The sequence below is a fragment of the Aspergillus clavatus genome, genomic scaffold (assembly GCF_000002715.2).
Source record: "Aspergillus clavatus NRRL 1 1099423829800 genomic scaffold, whole genome shotgun sequence".
NCBI classification, from domain to species: domain Eukaryota; kingdom Fungi; phylum Ascomycota; class Eurotiomycetes; order Eurotiales; family Aspergillaceae; genus Aspergillus; species Aspergillus clavatus.
Window position 1 is genome coordinate 650,181 of NW_001517099.1, and position 18,365 is coordinate 668,545.

An 18,365-nucleotide genomic window follows, 5' to 3' on the forward strand; every position below is an offset into this window, starting at 1 on the left:
GAGCAGCATACTTGAACAGATCAGTCTTCTACTGTCGGGGTATGACTGGAACGAAGCCAGAGATTGTGGAGCAGATGAATGCTCCTTGGCGAACATTAGGAGCTGGAGTTCTCTACTCCAGGCAGGTTGTTTATTAGTGACTATGCCATTGTCTTGATGACTGGTTATCTCTTCGAATGTATATATTTGTCTGACTTGCTTCTTGGAAATAAATTTTGTGTGCTTCTTGGCACACAATCTCTATATTCACAGACACTTCCGTGTCTTTATCTTACCCATTGTTTTAAGACAGTCGAAGCTATTGATCTTCATCGAAATCCGACACATCGAGTGGTATTTGCATAGTCTAGAGTAGAGTAGAGGAGTTACGAGACCTCTGCCTAAGGCAGGACAGATTATATCATCTCAGACACACATGACCCAGATAAAACCCAGAATAAACAATGTCCTAAGTCCTAACGATACCAAGACTAATATTAAACAAGCAAACCATCAACTCACTTGTGCAGAACTACAGACTAGACCACGAAGACACGAGACATCCCCCGACCAGAAATCCTGTTGCCTAGCCAGAATGCCTGGCGCCGAGCCCTGGTGGACTGGCCACAACTTGACCTGCCTGTTGAGCAATTCGACACCCAGCGAATGAAGAGTCCCACCTCAGCCGGAAATGATGCTCTACGCTCTCCCCTGCTCCACTATCCACATTCCAAAGACTAGCTACTAGCTAGTTTTCTCGGCTATCGTCCCAACTCCCAAGGGACTCCCCCATAAGGCTGACGGGATCATCATGATGATACTCCATTCCTGGATTTTGACGCGGCTGCCAGACTGCCAGTACCGCAGTTGATGTCATCGGCCCGATGCCGTTAACGTAGCATTAAATACCCGACTGGGCACCTGAGTGCTGGTCATGTCAGAACCTTATGATACTGGGACATCAATTTCTTTTTCTTACTTTTCACTTACAAAGGAATAAAGATTGATGTCGAGAATGAGTCCCGCGCGTGAATTGCAACAGGAACGAGACCAGGAACAGATGCAAGAACATATGCGACGTCAAAGTCAAAGTGACGTCGCTCCCTCCGCAGATATGTATTCCAACTCAGCCACAATCACGTCGACGAGCTCCCTCGCAGAGATCGGGAGTAGTATTGGGACTATGGTCGAGATTTCGGCGAACGAAGTCAAGAAGAGAGCCGAAACGGTTTCTGCCGGAGACGTTGTTCGGGATATCCGAGATCGCGCATATTCGCTTGCGACAGGAGGGAGGCAGGAGGAAAGCACAGGGGCTCCAGGTTGGTTCTCTTCCGAATATATATTTGGATGAGCCTCATTGACACGAGAAAGGCTCTGACCCGCACGAATCGAGACTCATCGACGAAATGCCGGCGGAACGAATTGCCGAGTTCTTGCAGGAAAAGCACAAAAGTGATGCGGTCCAACCGTCCAAAAAACAATGACATGGCAAGCATCGTCGATCATAATGAAACCAAAAAAGAAGAAGCATATGTACAGTAATCGACCTAGTTACGGATACCAAGCGAGGCATAGCATACATAATGACACCGCCCTTGCATTCTACGCGACACATACCTGTATCCGCATCTCCTTTTTAAGTATACCTACAGTTGCGCCCGAGGCCCTTTCTCCAGACGTCGATTCAAGCCCAAGAAGTCAACCACCTGACCAATATGATCCACGCCAAAGAAACTCTCTGTTTCCCCCTTGCCGTTGGTGCACTCGAACCAGGGAAGGCCAAAGGCGCCGCCTTCAAATGCCTGTTCGGTATTGGCTGTCAACAGCGCCTTCACCTTCTGATCGTTCACCTATCATCTTTGGTCAGTCAAGACTCGGCAACGTCAGTCACATAGCACAACAGCAGACATACAGCCTGGAGTACTTCCTCCGCACCCTCTCTGCCAAGGACTTTCTCCAGGACCGGACCGAAACCTTCAGGCTGTCCGATCTTGGCATTTCCGTTGACCCAGAAGGAATGGTACAGAGCTTCAATGGTGGGAATGAGCTTATTGGGCGTCTGCTGAGAGACCGCACACAAAGCACGCTGCACAGTTAGCGTCAGAGGTGGAAAGCCTTCTGGGGTACGTTCGACAATAGGAACGGAGAAATAGTGGGCCCAACGGCGTCGCTCCCGGTTGATCCATTGAGCCTTGTCTGTTAAAGAAGTGCTTTTTTAGCTTCAAGAATGGCGCCATCGTCAGAGAGAAGTTGGCCTTACTTTTGATGCTGATTGGTGGAGTATTATCACAAGCCTTCATCAGTCCACCCAGAAAGATGGGGACATAGTTGATATTGCACAGGGAAAACGCCGCAGAGTTCTTCGGGGTAGTGTCAGTAGGGGGCCCTGGCCATGTCCGATGCAAAGAATGTAATAACTCACTCTGAGAACGTGGAAGGCGATATAGCCGAACGGGCTAACTATGTCGAAGTAAAGGGTGATCTTGGGAGCAGCCATGCTGTAGAGTGTGGAGACCACGCCGTTTTAGGATATTCTATCCAATGAAACAAAAGCAAGGACTCCTTTCAAGAAGGCGAATTCAATGTTTAGATGCTTAGATATTGATTGATAGCATCATCAACAATGAAAGTGACGGATTAGCGCAGCATGGTCTCTTGTTAAATCCCCAGGAGCATGCTGAGTCATTGTCATGGCCGACGTGCCGAGGCTCACTCAGTGCGTGGGGTCTCGTATACAGAGTTCAGGCTTCCTGCTTCAGGTCATTCAGCGCTCGATTCAACCATCGCTGCAAAGTTACCATCTATTAGCAGAAGAAAATGTTAAGTCTCGGGGATGTACTGACGCAGCAGGTTAACGCTGGCATCGGGATGGAGAGACGGCATCTAAATTATTGTGATCTACGCTGCATGGATCTCAGATGGACAGAGAGAAAGAACCACCTTCGATGGCGATTTCTGTGATGCGCTGACGATATACTGTAAGGCAGTTACGAACTCGACGGAGGCCGAAGGTGTGCTTTCTTTTATCAGCTACGGCTCCTCAAGGGGAGGAAACTGCGCAGTCGTGGTCTTCAACCTGATCTCAGTATCCCCGTATGCTTCACGGATATTAAGAGACTCATACTGCCTGCATCCACATCCCCGTCAGAATATCCCAGTATTGGCTAGCGTGGTATCAACATGCTTGAACATCATACAGCGTCATTCCAAGCCGAGGAACACATGTTCGGTGCTCGTTCAGCAAGTCCTTCGGGCCCCGATGAACACGAATACCATGTGTTTGAAATGTCCACAGACACAGATACGGACTCTTTGCAAGATTCAGTGACAAGGAAGCGTCGACATGCAATCTATTTTCCCAAGCCCCCAATCTGGTGTGTTCGACCATATCCGCAAGACAGTCTGTCGATGGGCTCCAGTGTCACCTCATCCCTCATGGAAGATTGCAGAGATGGCAGCAGTGATCGATATGAGTCATCTGATTCTTTTCAAGACGCAAATATGTTTTATCCTCTAGATTCGGATGCTTCATCAAAGGAGACCTTGCCGGGACTGTCGTCGCAGGCTTCGTTCCGCCAAGTGAAGCCAGGGCTCTGCACCCGTCTGCGATCATATAAAGACATCAGAGTGGGACCTGGCGAGGGATGGGCCATCCAGGAAGGGTCTTTAGTCATATCTCTCGACCCCTCGTATACCGTGCATGAGCGTCACGAGCGACAGCCAGACGAATTCGAAATATCAAATGGCGATGTTTACGTTATCTGCCGGCTATATGCCGATTTGTGGGCGCTATGTGTCAGAGCCTCGCTTGCTCCTCTGTCTGAAAGTAATCCTGACGACGAATCAGTCAGTCGTCGGCTTGCCTTTATTCCCCTCTGTGCTGTCACATTAGCTGCCAATTATGGTACGTTCGTGAGACGGTGCGCGAAGTGGAGGGCTTTTCCAGACGAGCCCAGATACCCTGGAAATGGACTTCTTGTCATACCACCCGAACGGTCTCACAGCTTAAACGCTAGCAGGCAAATATTTGAAGGAACTCATGCCGATGTTGCCTTGCCACCGATGGATTTAGGTGCCTGCAAAAACTTCGCCTCTGCGGAGAGAGATTATGTACCGCTCGATTCTACCCTTGAACAGATCCTGTGTGAGCTTGGAAGCCGAAGGGATAGATTGCGTCGTCTGAGAACGCGGCTCCAACCCCAGAAGATCTGGAGTAACCTCAAGCCATGGAGCACCTTTCATCGACCCAACCGGGCTCAATGCATCCGCAATGAACACTTCAGTCTTCAGATAGCTACTGAGAGACTGCGTTTTATGCGCTTCGATAAAGTGCGGCTCTCGCTAACGAATAAGAAGCTGAAGGAGCTCTTTTGAGCGATACCAACACCGGCGGTGCACTGTGGACGGCGTGCTTGAGACCATCCATATTATAACCTCACGAAATAGACACAACCGTGACAAACTCGGGAAATGGTTTCCCTCCATTGCATCGATCATCGTCATCATGATCCGAGGCCGTTCCCGTGGCGCTGGCAGACCAGAGCCACGCCGTGCCGCTATATTAGCCCCGACAATTCGAAACCATACTCGAGTGATCTTTAATTCCTCTGAAATTGTATATTACTCATGCTCCCTATATGACACATTTGTTCGATTTGTTCTCAAACCGCGTATTGCCATAGGAAATGTCATCGGTGGCCACCGACCCTCCACGAGAGGAACTAGACCTTTCATCCGACAACGAACAACAACAGGAGCAGAGCATATCAGGCATTAACCGTGAGAGGATGGGCGTTACCAGTCGAGGAACAGCACCACGCGTGTCACGACGCAAACGATCTGAATACGCACGATCATGGAACAGATCCAGTTCTCGACCTCGCACTGGATCTACGGGGTCCAAGTACCGTTCTCGATCTCGGCATTGATCGCTAAGCATATGTGGCCCGCTTGGGTGTTATCTGCTGAGAAGATTGTTTGCGTGGAAAATGGTTTATGAAAAGAGGATGTACCAAATTGTATCATCCAGCATTGGCACGGTATTTAAAAAAAATAAGATCAGGACAATACAATCATTCATTCACAAGATCCTAGGGAATACGATAGTCAAGGATGAACGATGTAGTCAGAACATGGGGCCGCAAGCGTTTGTACTTTAAAAGAAGGCTATGGTGCGCTTATTTGTCTCCCCAGACAAGAGGGCGGCCACAACTGTTATAGATATGACTGTTTTATTGATGCGCTTCTGATCAATGTAAAATTCATGGACGTCAAGGCTGAGACACCATTCTTCGTTATGCAGCCTGAAAATCGTGTGTAGCAAATGACGTGCACAGGAGTTTCTGACCCAAAGTTGCTGCCCATTCATTTATGAATGAACAGCAGCTGTTGGCAAATCTAGGACCAAGACCCAGAGGTCAATTGGAACTGTCGCGCGAGGACGCATGATAGTTCATAACGAGCTTATACTCCATAAACAGACTAGTCTTTTGGTAGCCTGTAGAGCACAAGATTCAGCTCGTCGCAACGAGCCTGTCATCCTGAAGAGGACGTCTGTTTTTCCGTCCGTAGCAGTATAGCTCAATCTGATCGGTCTGGTCATGTTGAGACGGCAGTTCCATACTGTCCTTATGCAGGATATGGAGCTTCGCCGACTCCATCAGGCCGAAGAAGATCTCTTCGCTTTCATGCCGCCTTTTCAAAGCAACCAAGACAATGACGTCCGGCGACATCTGGACTAAGCGGTTCAGCACGGTGACCAGCGCGGGCAGGCTGTCTGCATTATATGTGCAATCCGAGACAAGGACGAGATCCACATGGCCAGCACATAGATCCTCGGGGAGCTCCTCGTCCCAATCCAGCGTTTGGAATGTGATATGAGATGAAGGAGCAGGGTGTGCAACGGCTATGTTTTTTGTTACGATTTCCTCCACTTCGGGGAGATCCGTGAGGGTAACTGAACAGTGGGGAAGTAGCTCTGCCAGGGAGATACCTACGATACCGCAGCCAGACCCCAGCTCCAGGGCGTGAAGAGGAGTGCTGCGCTGGCTTTGGAGAAGGTCTTGGAGGATAGGTGCGGCCACCGCTGGTTCTCCGGAAATTGCCTGCTGGATGTATATTACAGATGCGATTGCGGCATCCCTGAGAATGCAGATGTCTTGATTTAGAACGATAGAGATGATACGGAGATCGAAAAAAAAAAAAAAAGGTCTTACCAGATATGTCGGGCAATGCTGTTCCCGGTCTCTTCCCATATCCGCAGGTCTAGCTGGTTCTTCGGGCCAAAGCGTCGCTCGACGAGCTTCTCAGCCACGGAAGACTGGGATCCCCCAAAAGGTGCGCTCCAGCCAGACATGACCAGAGGCACTTTGGAGCCGTCCAGCATATGATCTGGACAGGGCAGACCCGGCCGTCGAGAATCAACTGCGGTGACGCCCAGAACGATGCTTTGATGAGCGAGTTTGGCGGCAAATGGCCCTAAATTTACGGGGAGTTCCCGTTTCCCTGCTTTCCACTGTAAAGTCTCCTGATACAAGGTCCGTTCCGAGCCCTCGGCACTCAACGTTACTTGCAAATCGACATCTTGAGCTAGGAATGCATCCCCCAAGTCCGTGGTGATGCAGATAAGCGCGGAGACAGCGACAGCCCCAGCTTTTTGGTTCTGGAACCTCGGTGTCTTGAGGAAGCGAACGTAGTACACCATCTTCTACTGAACAGAGGAACGAGTGGACTAAACGACAGGGTCTCGAGCAGTCTTGCATTCTCATCCATCACACTTGTTGAAATGATAGAAAACCCCGTGACCGGCACGTGACTGCTAACCTAAGCCGGCCGCGGAAATGACATCGGAGAGTGGAGGCGGGTCTTCATTCCTGAGGCATTGAGGGAGGCATGTCAGCTACCATCGTTTCAGCCAGCCTTGACGACGTCGCATGGATTGGAATCGATGGGATTCGGAACCGAATCACCGATTTCTAGCAAACTTGTATACGGCAACACTGTTTCAATGTGAGATCCTGCAGCAAAACTAGAGTCACCCGCGCATAGATCCTCTCCCCGCCGTTTCATGACTGCCTGAACCCACAAGGCTCTATCACGATGATGCGACCCAGGGACCCTCGGGTCCGTCAAACAATCAATCAAATCTCCCACAATCTTGAATCCGCAAATGAGACGGCCCAGGAAGGGCTCTATACATTCTCACACAACTACATATTTCCCTGCTTTGCGACAGTAGGGAACTGTGTCTACACATGCACTGCGCCCTGTCTACCGAGTCGGCAGGACCAACTGCGCCGCCGAAGGCGGGGTCGTGCAGAGGCCAGCTTCGACTTCTACGACGATTGGGATAATGATGATGCGAATGATGGTCTTTTGGGCTGGGGCACCGATGAGCTTGACCGTCTGCTGGCAGGGAGCGGTCTTACACGCGGGGGTGCAGAACAGCCGCGCAGGCAGCGCAAAATGAGTTACGGCACTCGGGGTCCTCGACGGAAGAGCAGCGTTATGGTTCCTGATACTCGAAATGATCCGACTGTCATTCCGAGTTCATCGTTCTTGGGATTCCTGGAGCGGTTCCCATGGAGGATTGGTGCAAGGGGTTTGAAATACCGACCGTCCGCTGCGGATCTCCAGGAACACCCTACAGGGTTGCGCCGACATGCATATGAGGATGAGCCTCTGATGGAGGCAGCTGAAGAAGACGAGGAGCAGGCCTCCTCGCGCAAAAATGGGCGATACCGTAGTGCTACGCAGTCGTCGCGTGAAACCGGAACTTCCTTGAGCTCTAGAGGGGATCTATTTCCTAGCGATGATGAAGAAGATGCTGTCCCCTTGGATGATGAATTTGCCCTAACATTAGCCAGTCGTCGAGGGACCGGGTTGGAATCGGATGATCAGCTTAGTGATAAGATTGTCGGGGTGAAGCGATCCATGTCCGGGACCTTTAGTCTTGGAACTTCTGCTTCAAAGGGCTCAGGGAAGAAGAAGAGCCGATTGCGGGAGGCACAGAGCCCTCAAGAGTGGCACTCTCGCGATCCAAGCGCAGCTTCCTTGGTGGATCTGAAAAGAGAAGAAGAGCAAGCAGAACGTGAAGAAGAAACAGAAGTGGCCCAGAAACGGGTTGCTGCACAGAAATTGGCTGCAAGCCGTGGTCTCGATCAAAATCAAGACAAGGTATGTACTTGTTCCGCCGAAACGAAACGTGGACCATGGGAAATGCTTACTGATAGACATCCAGTCCGATTCACGACCATCCTACGGATACTCTTCGACTTCAGCCTCAGACATAGATAATCCCGCTGCTCATGGCGACAGTTTGCAACGCGAGTCGGATTGGCAGCTGTCTCCGAGTACTCCACAAACAGAACCTTTCCCCCCTCTGCCATTTACTCCATCGTCGGCGGCTGGCGCGCCAGATGAGGTGTTCCCATCAGTATCCCCAAGAGCTGCGAGCAATACCCAGAGATCCTCTAACTAAACCCATTCTACGTTCGCTTTCGATTTGATGCGGGAGGCAAAACCGCTCTTCTCGTCGCTTCTCCGACACAGTGGGCTGTCTGCTCGTTTCTCTTATGCTCAGGAGAACGAAAGCAAAAAGACGAGGAGGAGCGGCTGGTTTCGCTCAGCTCCCATGGAATGCGAAACTAAAACACTCTGGCGATGCATCAAGCCACATAATCACTACTTTGTGATGTTAATCATAAAGTTGTACTAGTATGACATGACTAATGATCTAAACTTTATACCCTTTATTGAGAAATAATATGCCAAACTCTTGTGTATCATACACCATGATGCTCCGCCCCTCTACTGACCTTTTGTGTTACACTTGTATCGCATATCTGAATTTATGTATGAACAAGTTATCAACAACTCGACAGTTGGGTGCTACAGTAGTCATCATTGATATCGCTCAACGTGCTTCTGAGCCTGTCCTATCGAGGAGTCATCAAACAGCCAGGGTGGATTGGCAAGTGCTATGATCTGCTGGTCAAAGATCGTCCATGAATAGTCCATATTCGGTGCTGGAAATGCGAAGTCGGGTCCAATTTCCGGCGGAGTGTGCATGCTCTGCATCGCACACTGAAGCCGATCTGCAAGAACGCCGTGGATGCTTGGTGCCGATGGATCACTGCGCTTCAGACTGTTAAGCTGGGCTTGTATTAGACGCAGGTCTAGGTGAAATCACGTTAGCTCTGGATCGCATCAATCCATGACTGTTCATACCATCATGGTGTGTCATTCCGTCCTCAACTCCGCGTAGCAAAAGTAGCGCTGCCCAGGTTATCATCTAGACCGTTAGCCCTGTTCTCAAAACAACAAAAAAGGGGGAGGCGATGAATACATACAATTAGATCCCAGTTCGACCAGATGCTAGCATCATCCTGCCGCAACCGTAAGACCGCACGTGCGGACATGAGGAGTTCTTGCCGTTCGGTCAATGTGATATTGGCAAAGCCTAGGTCAAAGCCTCGAGCGGGATGATAGATCGATAGGACATATAGTTTGTGCAGATGGTATTGTAAGAGGATGAGGATGCCCTGGCGATCAGACGGGGAGGGCTCTATGAAAAAAGGACTAGCGCATTAGCGATGGCCTCAGTGTTCAAAAAACCATAAAAGTGTGGTCAATGGCTTACGTGATGCCCCGTTATACTGGACAAGCCATTCATCCAATTTCTTCGCCCAGAGGCGGATGACTTGAGAATCCTTCTCTGTGAAGGGTGTGCCAACAGGTGGCAGAGCGTCTGTCTCCCTTGCACTCACAAAGGACCAGATGGTCGGAAGTTTGCGGCCTACAAAATGGCTGAGACCGTGGTGCATCATCTGCGCAAGGCCCCGAAATGCACATTCCTGATGGTTACCCAACTCTTGCAGAGCGGGTACGAGGGGTTCTCGAGGAAGGAGTGGATAGCACATGTGCATAGAGGCATGTTCAATATCGACAACCTGGGGAGTCTCAGTGTTTCTCTTCGACACTGAGTGAGATATTATTATGAGATTTTTACCTGAAGCCCCGAAAACAAACCGCGCCAATCATAAATTGTGCCATCCAGATTAGGCGGACAGTGGTCAAGTAGGAGACGATACGCTAGGGCTATCCACTTATCCGTGGTTTCAATGTAGGCCTCGCAACTCAAGCTGGCCATGACCAGGCCGTGGATGTCTTGAAATACCTTATGGTCGTCACTTGGTCCGGAAGTAGCAGGGTGTCCAACCCAACCAGGACTACCTGGCATAGAATTTGGCATGACGAGCTCGGCGACTGCATTGCATGTAGCCACAAGATAACCACCAGCCAGAGAAGCAAACTCGGACGAAGGGCTGTGCAAAGCAGATATATAAAGAATGGAAGCGAGAAGGAGGGGCGAAGGGGAACCGAAAGCACTTTGATCCCGGAGGAAATGAAGCAGTGGCAGGTTGTTTAGAAATCTAGAGTGATGGTCAGTCCCGCTCCGAAAGGGGGAAAAGGCGAGAAATCGTAAGTTACCACATACGAGCTCCACAGCCGTGTGACTATAGAATGTGCCCAGATCGCGTGGTCCTGAGGCGGCCTAGTAATGACCTTGAGATGCTCCACGGCTTTCCAAAGACCTTGAAAAGATACACTGTTCGACTCGTCCTCCAGATCCGAGTCAAAAGTTAGTGATGAGGGCGAGTTTGCAATCTTTCCGATGCCTAAGAGGGCTTCAATTCGATCCAGCCGACTGAGTATAGATTGAGGATCCTGCTCTGGCATGGATGGATGGCTATACACGAGCGCGCTCGGTGTATTTTGAGACTGGTCTGGCACTGAGTGCACAGCTGCAGCCTGGGAGCTGGTAAGCACATAGCACTCCGAGATAAGAACAGACGCCACGAACATTAGATCTAGGCTTGAAGATGCACGTTGAGTTTGTATGGCGGCAACGTCGGCATGGAGGAGCCCCGTCAACCTCACATTTCATCTCAAAGACAGTCAGCACAGAGGGACCATGTTCTCAAGCATGCCGTTCGCATCCAACCTTTAACCTGCGGCAATTGACTACACAGCCATCGATCAGCCTTGTTCGAGCAGCATCCCGTTCCTGAAGGACCCAGTTCAGCTCCACTTACCGCATGCCTTGGTTGGCTTGGGGCCCAGTACAGCAGTGCCCGTTTTTTTCATGGCGCTATACGACGCATGAGTTGTTGTCTGACATGACGATTTCGAGAAAAAGACTCAACCAAGGCGAAGAAGCAATTGATTTCCCTAGACGCGGGAATGCTGATGGATTGAGTCCATTGGAAATAGAGAGAAGAATAGAGGGAAGAAAAGGAAGTACCTGGAGTGTTGGGGGGGTGTTTGGGGGCCCTTTCTACGTCCAGCCACGTGAGAGGGGGACAGTGTGGGTTGCACTGATCGAGTGATTAATTTGCTAACTGCCAACTAACTACAAGTCTACAACACGGACCGACCCCTGATGAGCCAAGAAGAGCCTAGGAGAAATTAGGAAATGAGTACAGGCTGCAGATTGCAGAAGAGGGCGCAGAACCAGTTACGACGATCATCCAAGATGGATCCATCCGTGGCCTGTGCAGAAGATCCTTCGGGTGCGACTTCAAGAAGCCACTACTCCGTATGCTCAAGTCTTGGACACAGGTGAAGATATCAATCTGCCTTTCACGTGGTAACTCCTACAACCACCACACATTTTTGGATTGATTTCAGGCTTTACTCTTCCTATCGGATCCCTCTATTTCGTGTTCTCGCGTTTTTAGTCCGCCCGGTGTAGGCTTATGATCCAAGGCGGGTCTGAAAACGGAGATGAGAAGTGTACCTCAGCGGTTCACATTCGAATTGATCTTGCGCTTATTCCAAGCTGAAAGGCGAGGAGGACCAGCCATCTACCGATCATGGAGAAGAGGATCGAAGACAGGGTCAGGGTCTGTTCTTGAGACGCGCTTGTTGATGAGACTCGAAACAGGCTTAAAGCCTGTGCAAATCTTAGGGAGAAGAGGACAAGGGAAAGGGAGATGGAAGCGAGTAACGATGAGTGAAGTCGAGATATTGTACAGAAGTATGTCTATATACGAGCTATCCGTCCAGTGGACATGACAGTAGAAGTACAGGGTATCATAACAATGATACAAGATCCAGCCCTTGAAGCATCGAAAGTGCGGGCTGGTAACTCACCACCTGGTGTAAAAGGGCAGAACTTGGATATTGATAGCATTTAGATCATGTCGTCGAAAGATCACCCCAAATCTAAGCGGAGGCAGCAGCACCATCTTGACTCATGGGGTCCACCGCTGCCCCGTCCACGGCATTCATGGAGAGTTTCTTAACGTCCCAGCCATCCGTGACTGCCCAGTCTTTCTTCTCACCAAGAAGACAGATGGATTGGCGAGAGCCTTCAACCAAAAACTTCTGAGCAACCTCGTTCACATCCTTGGCTGTGACATCAAGCACTTGCTCTCGCCACCGTTGGTCCATTTCGTGTGTGACACCACTAATGAAATATCTGGCACCTTCTTCGTCAACGCTCATGGGAGCATCCAGTCCCTGGAAGATGCCTAATTTGGCCTCGGCGAGTTCTCTGTCTGACCACGCACGGTCACGGGCGAAAATACCGCTATTCTGAAAGACCTTGAGGGTGTTCATGGGATTCGGATCCCGGTAGCTGGTGAACGCAAAGAATCCCTTGACAGGTCCGTTGCTGGCCCCGGCGCCATAAGCACCGCCTTTCTCTCGGATCTCAGGATGCAGATATTTGTGAGTTAAGAGCTGGGAGAGGACACTTAGAGGCGCACTGGATGGGCTGATGAATGGAACTGTCTGCATAGCAAGTCCAGAATAGTAGACCTTGTAGGGCAGATCATAGAATACCCGGCTAGCCACCGAGTTCATGGCAGAAGAGTCGAGCGGGGAAGTAGGTGACCTTGTTCGAGGTAGTCCTGCAAGCCATCTTTGCAGCACGGACTCGTTCTGGGATGCGCTGCTGGCTTCACAAACCACGCGAACGCGGAATCCAGAGCCCCTCGAGATAGCGAAGGACTGGATCAAGCGAAGCTTTTCAATCAGTTCAGCAAGACGCTCGGGTGAACTCTCAGCATCGCGGAGAAGATTAGCCGTAGCTTGCAGTTGCGCCAGGCCAGACTGCTGCTCCTGCACCCAGAAGCTTCGAGCGAGACCAGCGGCGGCCGCATTGAGAGCGTAGCGGTGGCCTGATCCAGCAACAGCATCCAATGCTCCATTTGTTGTCAGGCGCAGCAGTTCCTGGATCATACCAGGAGCATGAGGGCTACTGAAATCAGTCTCTGTGACAAGAGTCGTGAGAATCTGCAGCATGTCCGGAATGTTTTTATCCAAAGCATAACCGGAAAATTGTAGACCCTCTCTGAATTTACCCAACTGAGTCGGAGAGGACGTGTGAAGGGTGGATGTTGTAATGCCGCCGGTCTTCAACTTGATCAGATCTTCCCATTGCTCCATAGACTTGTTTGCAGTTCCTAGCCGCATAATGCAGTCATTGAACAGCGGCATCAGCAGCCGGAGGTCATCTGGCAAGTCTTCGAAGGCGTTCAATGCTTGGAAATAGGTAAGACCATTCGTGGGAGCTTCACGCCAAACCACATCTGTTTCATCAACCTTGGATTCGCGCACAGGTTTGCGTTCCTTTTCCCTGGAAATATCCTCAACACGAAGCGTGGGTAAGCAGCTCAGATCAGCATGCTGCGCTTCTTCCTGGATTTTGAGTAGCTGGAGCTCTTCTTCGAGGAGTGTGGAAATGGCCTTGTCAACGGAGCCATGATGTTCAACGAGTTGGCTGAGCTTCTCTTCCTTGCGGACGGCTTCCTGCTGATCAAGATCCTTGTTGTATGTGGGTGTACCCACCATGGTGAAAGTCATGTAGTTATCGTTCAGGAGATACTTTTGCATTAACGATTCAAGGTAGTTCCCTTGCTCATATCGTTGTTTGAACTCGTCGATGACCTCGTTCCATGAGAGCTCCTTCATGGGGTTTGAACCATTGAACCACGAGGAGAGGGTCTTTTCCATGACACCAATCCCGAAATTGGCTGTCTTGTGTCTCAACGCAAGTTCCAGTTGGTGAAGAAAGCCTTGAACCTTCTCGTCACTGAATCCGGCAGCCAGGGACTCCTGGAAAACCTTCTGCACTGTCGTCTTGACAGTAGGTGCATCCTGTTCACTCACACCGGTGAGGCCAATCGAAAAGATTGGCACCTTTCCGGAGGAGTCAAGGCCGGTGTTAGGAGTGAACGAAGAGCCTAATCCACTTTCAATCAACGCACGGTACATAGGCGAACCGTAGCCATCCAAGAGCAATGATGACAGTATTCCAACTGAGAACGTCTCGACAACGTCGGTCGAATCGCCCATATACCAGGAGGTCGAAGTCTTCACCTGCTTGTCCTCGCTAGCGAAGGTGTCAATGGGTCCAGGAACTGTCACATTCACCGGCCCACGACTAAGGTCCAGGGGCAGTTTGACGTCTCTGTCAGTTTGGCCCCTTTCAAACCCATCTAATACCTCTCCAATCTGCTTGAGGTGCCCGCCCAGTGGCATATCTCCATATGTAAGGATTTTGGCATTACTGGGATGGTAGTTCCGCCGGGAAAAGTCCACCAACTGTTGGTGAGTCAGATCGGTGATGTACTGGGGATCTCCACCCGAGTTATTCAGTGCGGGGAGAATGCTTTCCCGGTACTTAATGTAGTACAGATAATTGGCGTCCGATATTTGTCCCTTCATTTCGTTGTACACAACACCTTTGAAAACAACATCTTCGGGTCGTAGACTTCCTTCAGTCTGCTCCCCTTGAGCGAGGATAGCACGGGTATCCTCCGGACCCAATCGCCAGCCTTCCTGTCTAAAATCTTCTTCCTTGAGAAGCGGATGGAGGGTGGCATCCAGATAGACTGAGAGCAAGTTTTGGAAGTCCTGCTGATTTGTCGTCGCGAAGGGATAAGTGGTGTGATCGGAGGAGGTAAAGGCATTCATGAAGTTCGATAACGATCTGGGGAGCATCTTGAAGAAAGGGTCACGAATTGGATACCTATGAAAGTTTTGTATGTCAGCGCAGTCCGTCCACTTCCCAAAGGCGCGCAGCCATGATAGTAGCGCACGCGGAACAGGGTGAATCTCACTTTTCGCTTCCGCATAACGTTGTGTGCTCTAGGATATGAGGCACACCAGTAGCATCGGGAGGATTCGTCTTGAAGCCGATACCAAACACATTATTCTTGTCTTCCCTCGCTACGTGAAGGTAGTCCGCATCGGTCTTGTCGTGCTTTAATCGTACCGCGGTGAGGTGTAATTCCGGGATGTGTTTCTTCTCCTGCACCGTAAACCCATGCAATTTTTCTCCAATGTTTGGGAAGTTGTCCAAGCTAGTGAGGGTCGACGCAGCTCTTCGACACTGATTCCAGGGAGCGAGAATGTTGGTAGTTCGGAGCAATCGTCCACAAAGCGGCTGCCGGGCGACAGGCACCCGGCATTTGCCTGCTCCTAACGATGAGCGCAGCATGGCGTTGCGCAGTGGGACGGTAAGAAAGCTATCACCTGAGTTCCACAAGAAGGGAAGTTCCCTCTATAGATATTGTCGCCACGGAACTGCTGGCCCGCTTAGGGTACCAGACTGAACGAAAGGACGTAAGCGGATGAGCAGCAGAACGAGCGCAATCACACGGGGCGAATGGCAAATCCGTGCTCGGACCAGCTCAAAGGGTCCCCAAAAGCGACGGTAGAGAAGGTCAAAATAAATAGATGTGGTTGTGATTGACTACAGGATCGAGTTGTCGCTGGAGACAAGGAAGTTCTGCTTGACTGGATGCCAAGAGAAGAAATCAAATTGGGTTAGCGCAGGTCAAGTGCGCATCCCCCTCTTACACTTACGAACTGGATTCGATTCGATCCATATTCTCCCCGGCAAGATCCTCGAAGCGTCTGTGTTGTCTGCTCCTGCCTACCCGATAGACTGGTCCTCGAATTTTTGGGCCATCTCTCAGCCTAGTCGCTCATACGTGAATCGCCTTTCCCTCGTCTTGCAGAACTTGGTGGCTGAGGATCGTGGAGATCCATCTCATCCCAAGTTCTGCGAGTCTAACAGAAAGCCACCTGGATTCTCCGCCAGTATATTACTGTGGATCTCTCGATTCAAATCGATTACGCTTTCGATCTTGCTTTCCGACGGACTTGCGGAGGAAACGCTGGTGGTGTTCTTGTTCCCGCCGCAGCCCTGTTCCATAAGCCACCCTTCTAACGGTCTACCGCTTCTCACACACCTTGCCGTCTTCGCAATTTTCCATATCCACGGATTGGCCACGCGACCACCGCCAACGAGTCGGCATATCGCTTCAACGAATTGAGATTTTTCCTGCAGAAAAGCAGAGGTCATGTCGTCTGCGGCAATGTCAAAGAAGAACAAGGGGAAGAAGATGGCGGATCCCAATGAGACTTCGAAGCTGCTGGCTGCCAAAATCTCTCAACTGGAGCAGGATGCCGCTGGAGAGAAGGACCAGGAACAAGAGATCGGTGCGTTGTGTGGTCCCACACCTCATCACCCCATGCATCTGTGTTCTAGTCTTGTACGCTATTCTTGGATGGGCGAAATATTAATTGGAGCATTATGACAGAGCGTGAAGTCAAGAAGGCCACTCGAGACCTGAACCAACTGCTTAGCAACATCGAATCACCCATGACTCGCCTTGAGACCGTCCACAAGAAGTACACCGAACTTTTGGCGGACATGAAAAAACTGGATCGCGACTATACCAAAAGCAAGAAGCGGGCCGATCAGCTGCAAAAGGACCAGGACAAGGGCAAATCGGAATTGAACAAGACGGTTACCATGAAGGACAAACTGGAAAAACTATGCAGGGAGCTTACCAAGGAGAACAAGAAGGTCAAGGTGGGTTGATTCGGACTTGGCTACATTGTACTTTCCGACTATGTGAGAGTTGGCCTGACAAACTATTATTCGTGCAGGATGAAAACAAGAAACTGGAGGAAACGGAGAAGAAGGCTCGATTGATTGTCAATGAACGACTCGATTCTCTTTTGTATGACATTCAGGATGTCATGGCAGCCAAAGGCAACCCCCGCAACGAGAAGTTGGATATCGACTTGGACGAAGCGTGAGTTCTGGGTGGTAATGCACGATTAGTTTCACTGCTAACCTGCCCTCACTCAGTCTGCGCACGAAGATCAAGACAATCGGCGAGAAGTTCGAAATGCGCGAGTTACATTACAAGGCGCTTCTGCGCAGCAAAGATGCCGAGATCCAATGCTTAACTGCGAAATACGAAGAACAGCGTCGCGCAGCCGAAAACGAAGCTGCTCGCTGCCGTGCACTTAGTTCTCAAGTCTCTACATTTTCGCATACGGAAGCCGAACTACGCAGCCAACTCAATATCTACGTGGAGAAGTTCAAGCAGGTATGCTATTAACGAATTCTATACGAAACGTTATTTGTGTTTTCATTGGGTGGTAATAATAATATCGCAGGTGGAGGATACGCTCAATAATAGTAATGAGCTTTTCCTGACATTTCGCAAAGAAATGGAGGAAATGTCGAAGAAGACCAAACGCTTAGAGAAGGAGAACCTTACCTTGACCCGCAAACACGACCAAACAAACCGAAACATACTCGAGATGGCCGAGGAGCGTACGCGAAACCACGAAGAACTTGAAAAGTGGCGCAAGAAGAGTCACCACCTTGAAGCGCTTTGCCGGCGGATGCAGGCCCAGGGCCGTGGTCAGGGACTTACTGCCGAACTGGACGGAGATGATGAGGGGACCGAGAGCGAATATGACGAGGACTATGAGGATGAGGAAGACGATGAGGGCATCAGCGACGATGATTACGAGTTGGATAGCCCAGGTCGCGATATGAACGGAGGCCGGAGCGTTCCCCAACCCATCGAGAAGCCCGTCTTCGGACCGCCTCCGCCACCCAATCTTTTGGAAGCACGAGCGAATGGCAACAAGACTATGATCAATGGATGTCACTAGTCGTGTGGCTGGTGCTCAAATTGATGTCTTGGGTGTCTCTTGTCTGACGACTTGATAGTCTCAATCTTCTGGGAGAGCAAACGCCTGTCGCAGATCACTTCGGTCTGTTACGCTCGCCGATATCACGTTATCGAGCCGAGTATACGGGAAGTGGTCAGCCTCAAGTGACATATGCTACTTGGGCAGCCCATTCAGGGAAACTCACATTCTCATTGTGCAAGAGTGTACATGTCTGGTCCGTCCACCTGTCCTGTTGTCAGACAGCCTCGAAACTACCTAAAACACGTTCTCGTCTGTGAGGTTTTGTTGCACGTTGCACTGGTTTTGTTTTGTTGCATATGTTCCTGTACTACTACATGCCGAATGAACAAAAAACCCAACGATAGCTC

At 50.3% G+C, this 18,365-nt stretch overlaps 8 protein-coding genes across 8 annotated transcripts; 4 read left to right on the top strand and 4 right to left on the bottom strand.

The window, feature by feature from the left end:
* Positions 1 to 1,625: 1,625 nt before the first annotated feature.
* On the bottom strand, positions 1,626 to 2,476 carry ACLA_047230 (putative 2-hydroxychromene-2-carboxylate isomerase; the record flags this gene model as incomplete). The annotated part of the gene is made up of 4 exons (XM_001271679.1): positions 1,626 to 1,829; positions 1,892 to 2,175; positions 2,240 to 2,339; positions 2,402 to 2,476. 4 exons carry the CDS (start codon positions 2,474 to 2,476, stop codon positions 1,626 to 1,628), a joined length of 663 nt encoding a protein of 220 aa, XP_001271680.1.
* Positions 2,477 to 3,159: 683 nt separating this feature from the next.
* On the top strand, positions 3,160 to 4,353 carry ACLA_047240 (uncharacterized protein; the record flags this gene model as incomplete). The annotated part of the gene is made up of 2 exons (XM_001271680.1): positions 3,160 to 3,883; positions 4,013 to 4,353. 2 exons carry the CDS (start codon positions 3,160 to 3,162, stop codon positions 4,351 to 4,353), a joined length of 1,065 nt encoding a protein of 354 aa, XP_001271681.1.
* A 311-nt stretch (positions 4,354 to 4,664) lies between these two features.
* On the top strand, positions 4,665 to 4,907 carry ACLA_047250 (uncharacterized protein; the record flags this gene model as incomplete). Its single annotated transcript, XM_001271681.1, has 1 exon — positions 4,665 to 4,907. The coding sequence occupies one exon, from the start codon at positions 4,665 to 4,667 to the stop codon at positions 4,905 to 4,907; it is 243 nt and encodes an 80-aa protein (XP_001271682.1).
* Positions 4,908 to 5,492: 585 nt separating this feature from the next.
* ACLA_047260 (protein N-lysine methyltransferase family protein) lies at positions 5,493 to 6,682 on the bottom strand (the record flags this gene model as incomplete). Its single annotated transcript, XM_001271682.1, has 2 exons — positions 5,493 to 6,120; positions 6,195 to 6,682. 2 exons carry the CDS (start codon positions 6,680 to 6,682, stop codon positions 5,493 to 5,495), a joined length of 1,116 nt encoding a protein of 371 aa, XP_001271683.1.
* A 395-nt stretch (positions 6,683 to 7,077) lies between these two features.
* Positions 7,078 to 8,270, top strand: ACLA_047270 (uncharacterized protein; the record flags this gene model as incomplete). The annotated part of the gene is made up of 2 exons (XM_001271683.1): positions 7,078 to 8,154; positions 8,211 to 8,270. The coding sequence occupies 2 exons, from the start codon at positions 7,078 to 7,080 to the stop codon at positions 8,268 to 8,270; spliced, it is 1,137 nt and encodes a 378-aa protein (XP_001271684.1).
* Positions 8,271 to 8,880: 610 nt separating this feature from the next.
* ACLA_047280 (uncharacterized protein) lies at positions 8,881 to 10,719 on the bottom strand (the record flags this gene model as incomplete). Its single annotated transcript, XM_001271684.1, has 5 exons — positions 8,881 to 9,132; positions 9,330 to 9,544; positions 9,620 to 9,929; positions 9,989 to 10,304; positions 10,478 to 10,719. 5 exons carry the CDS (start codon positions 10,717 to 10,719, stop codon positions 8,881 to 8,883), a joined length of 1,335 nt encoding a protein of 444 aa, XP_001271685.1.
* A 1,488-nt stretch (positions 10,720 to 12,207) lies between these two features.
* Positions 12,208 to 15,490, bottom strand: cym1 (pitrilysin family metalloprotease cym1; the record flags this gene model as incomplete). The annotated part of the gene is made up of 2 exons (XM_001271685.1): positions 12,208 to 15,019; positions 15,111 to 15,490. 2 exons carry the CDS (start codon positions 15,488 to 15,490, stop codon positions 12,208 to 12,210), a joined length of 3,192 nt encoding a protein of 1,063 aa, XP_001271686.1.
* Positions 15,491 to 16,358: 868 nt separating this feature from the next.
* Positions 16,359 to 17,976, top strand: ACLA_047300 (taxilin; the record flags this gene model as incomplete). The annotated part of the gene is made up of 5 exons (XM_001271686.1): positions 16,359 to 16,497; positions 16,599 to 16,873; positions 16,951 to 17,099; positions 17,156 to 17,399; positions 17,470 to 17,976. The coding sequence occupies 5 exons, from the start codon at positions 16,359 to 16,361 to the stop codon at positions 17,974 to 17,976; spliced, it is 1,314 nt and encodes a 437-aa protein (XP_001271687.1).
* Positions 17,977 to 18,365: the final 389 nt, after the last annotated feature.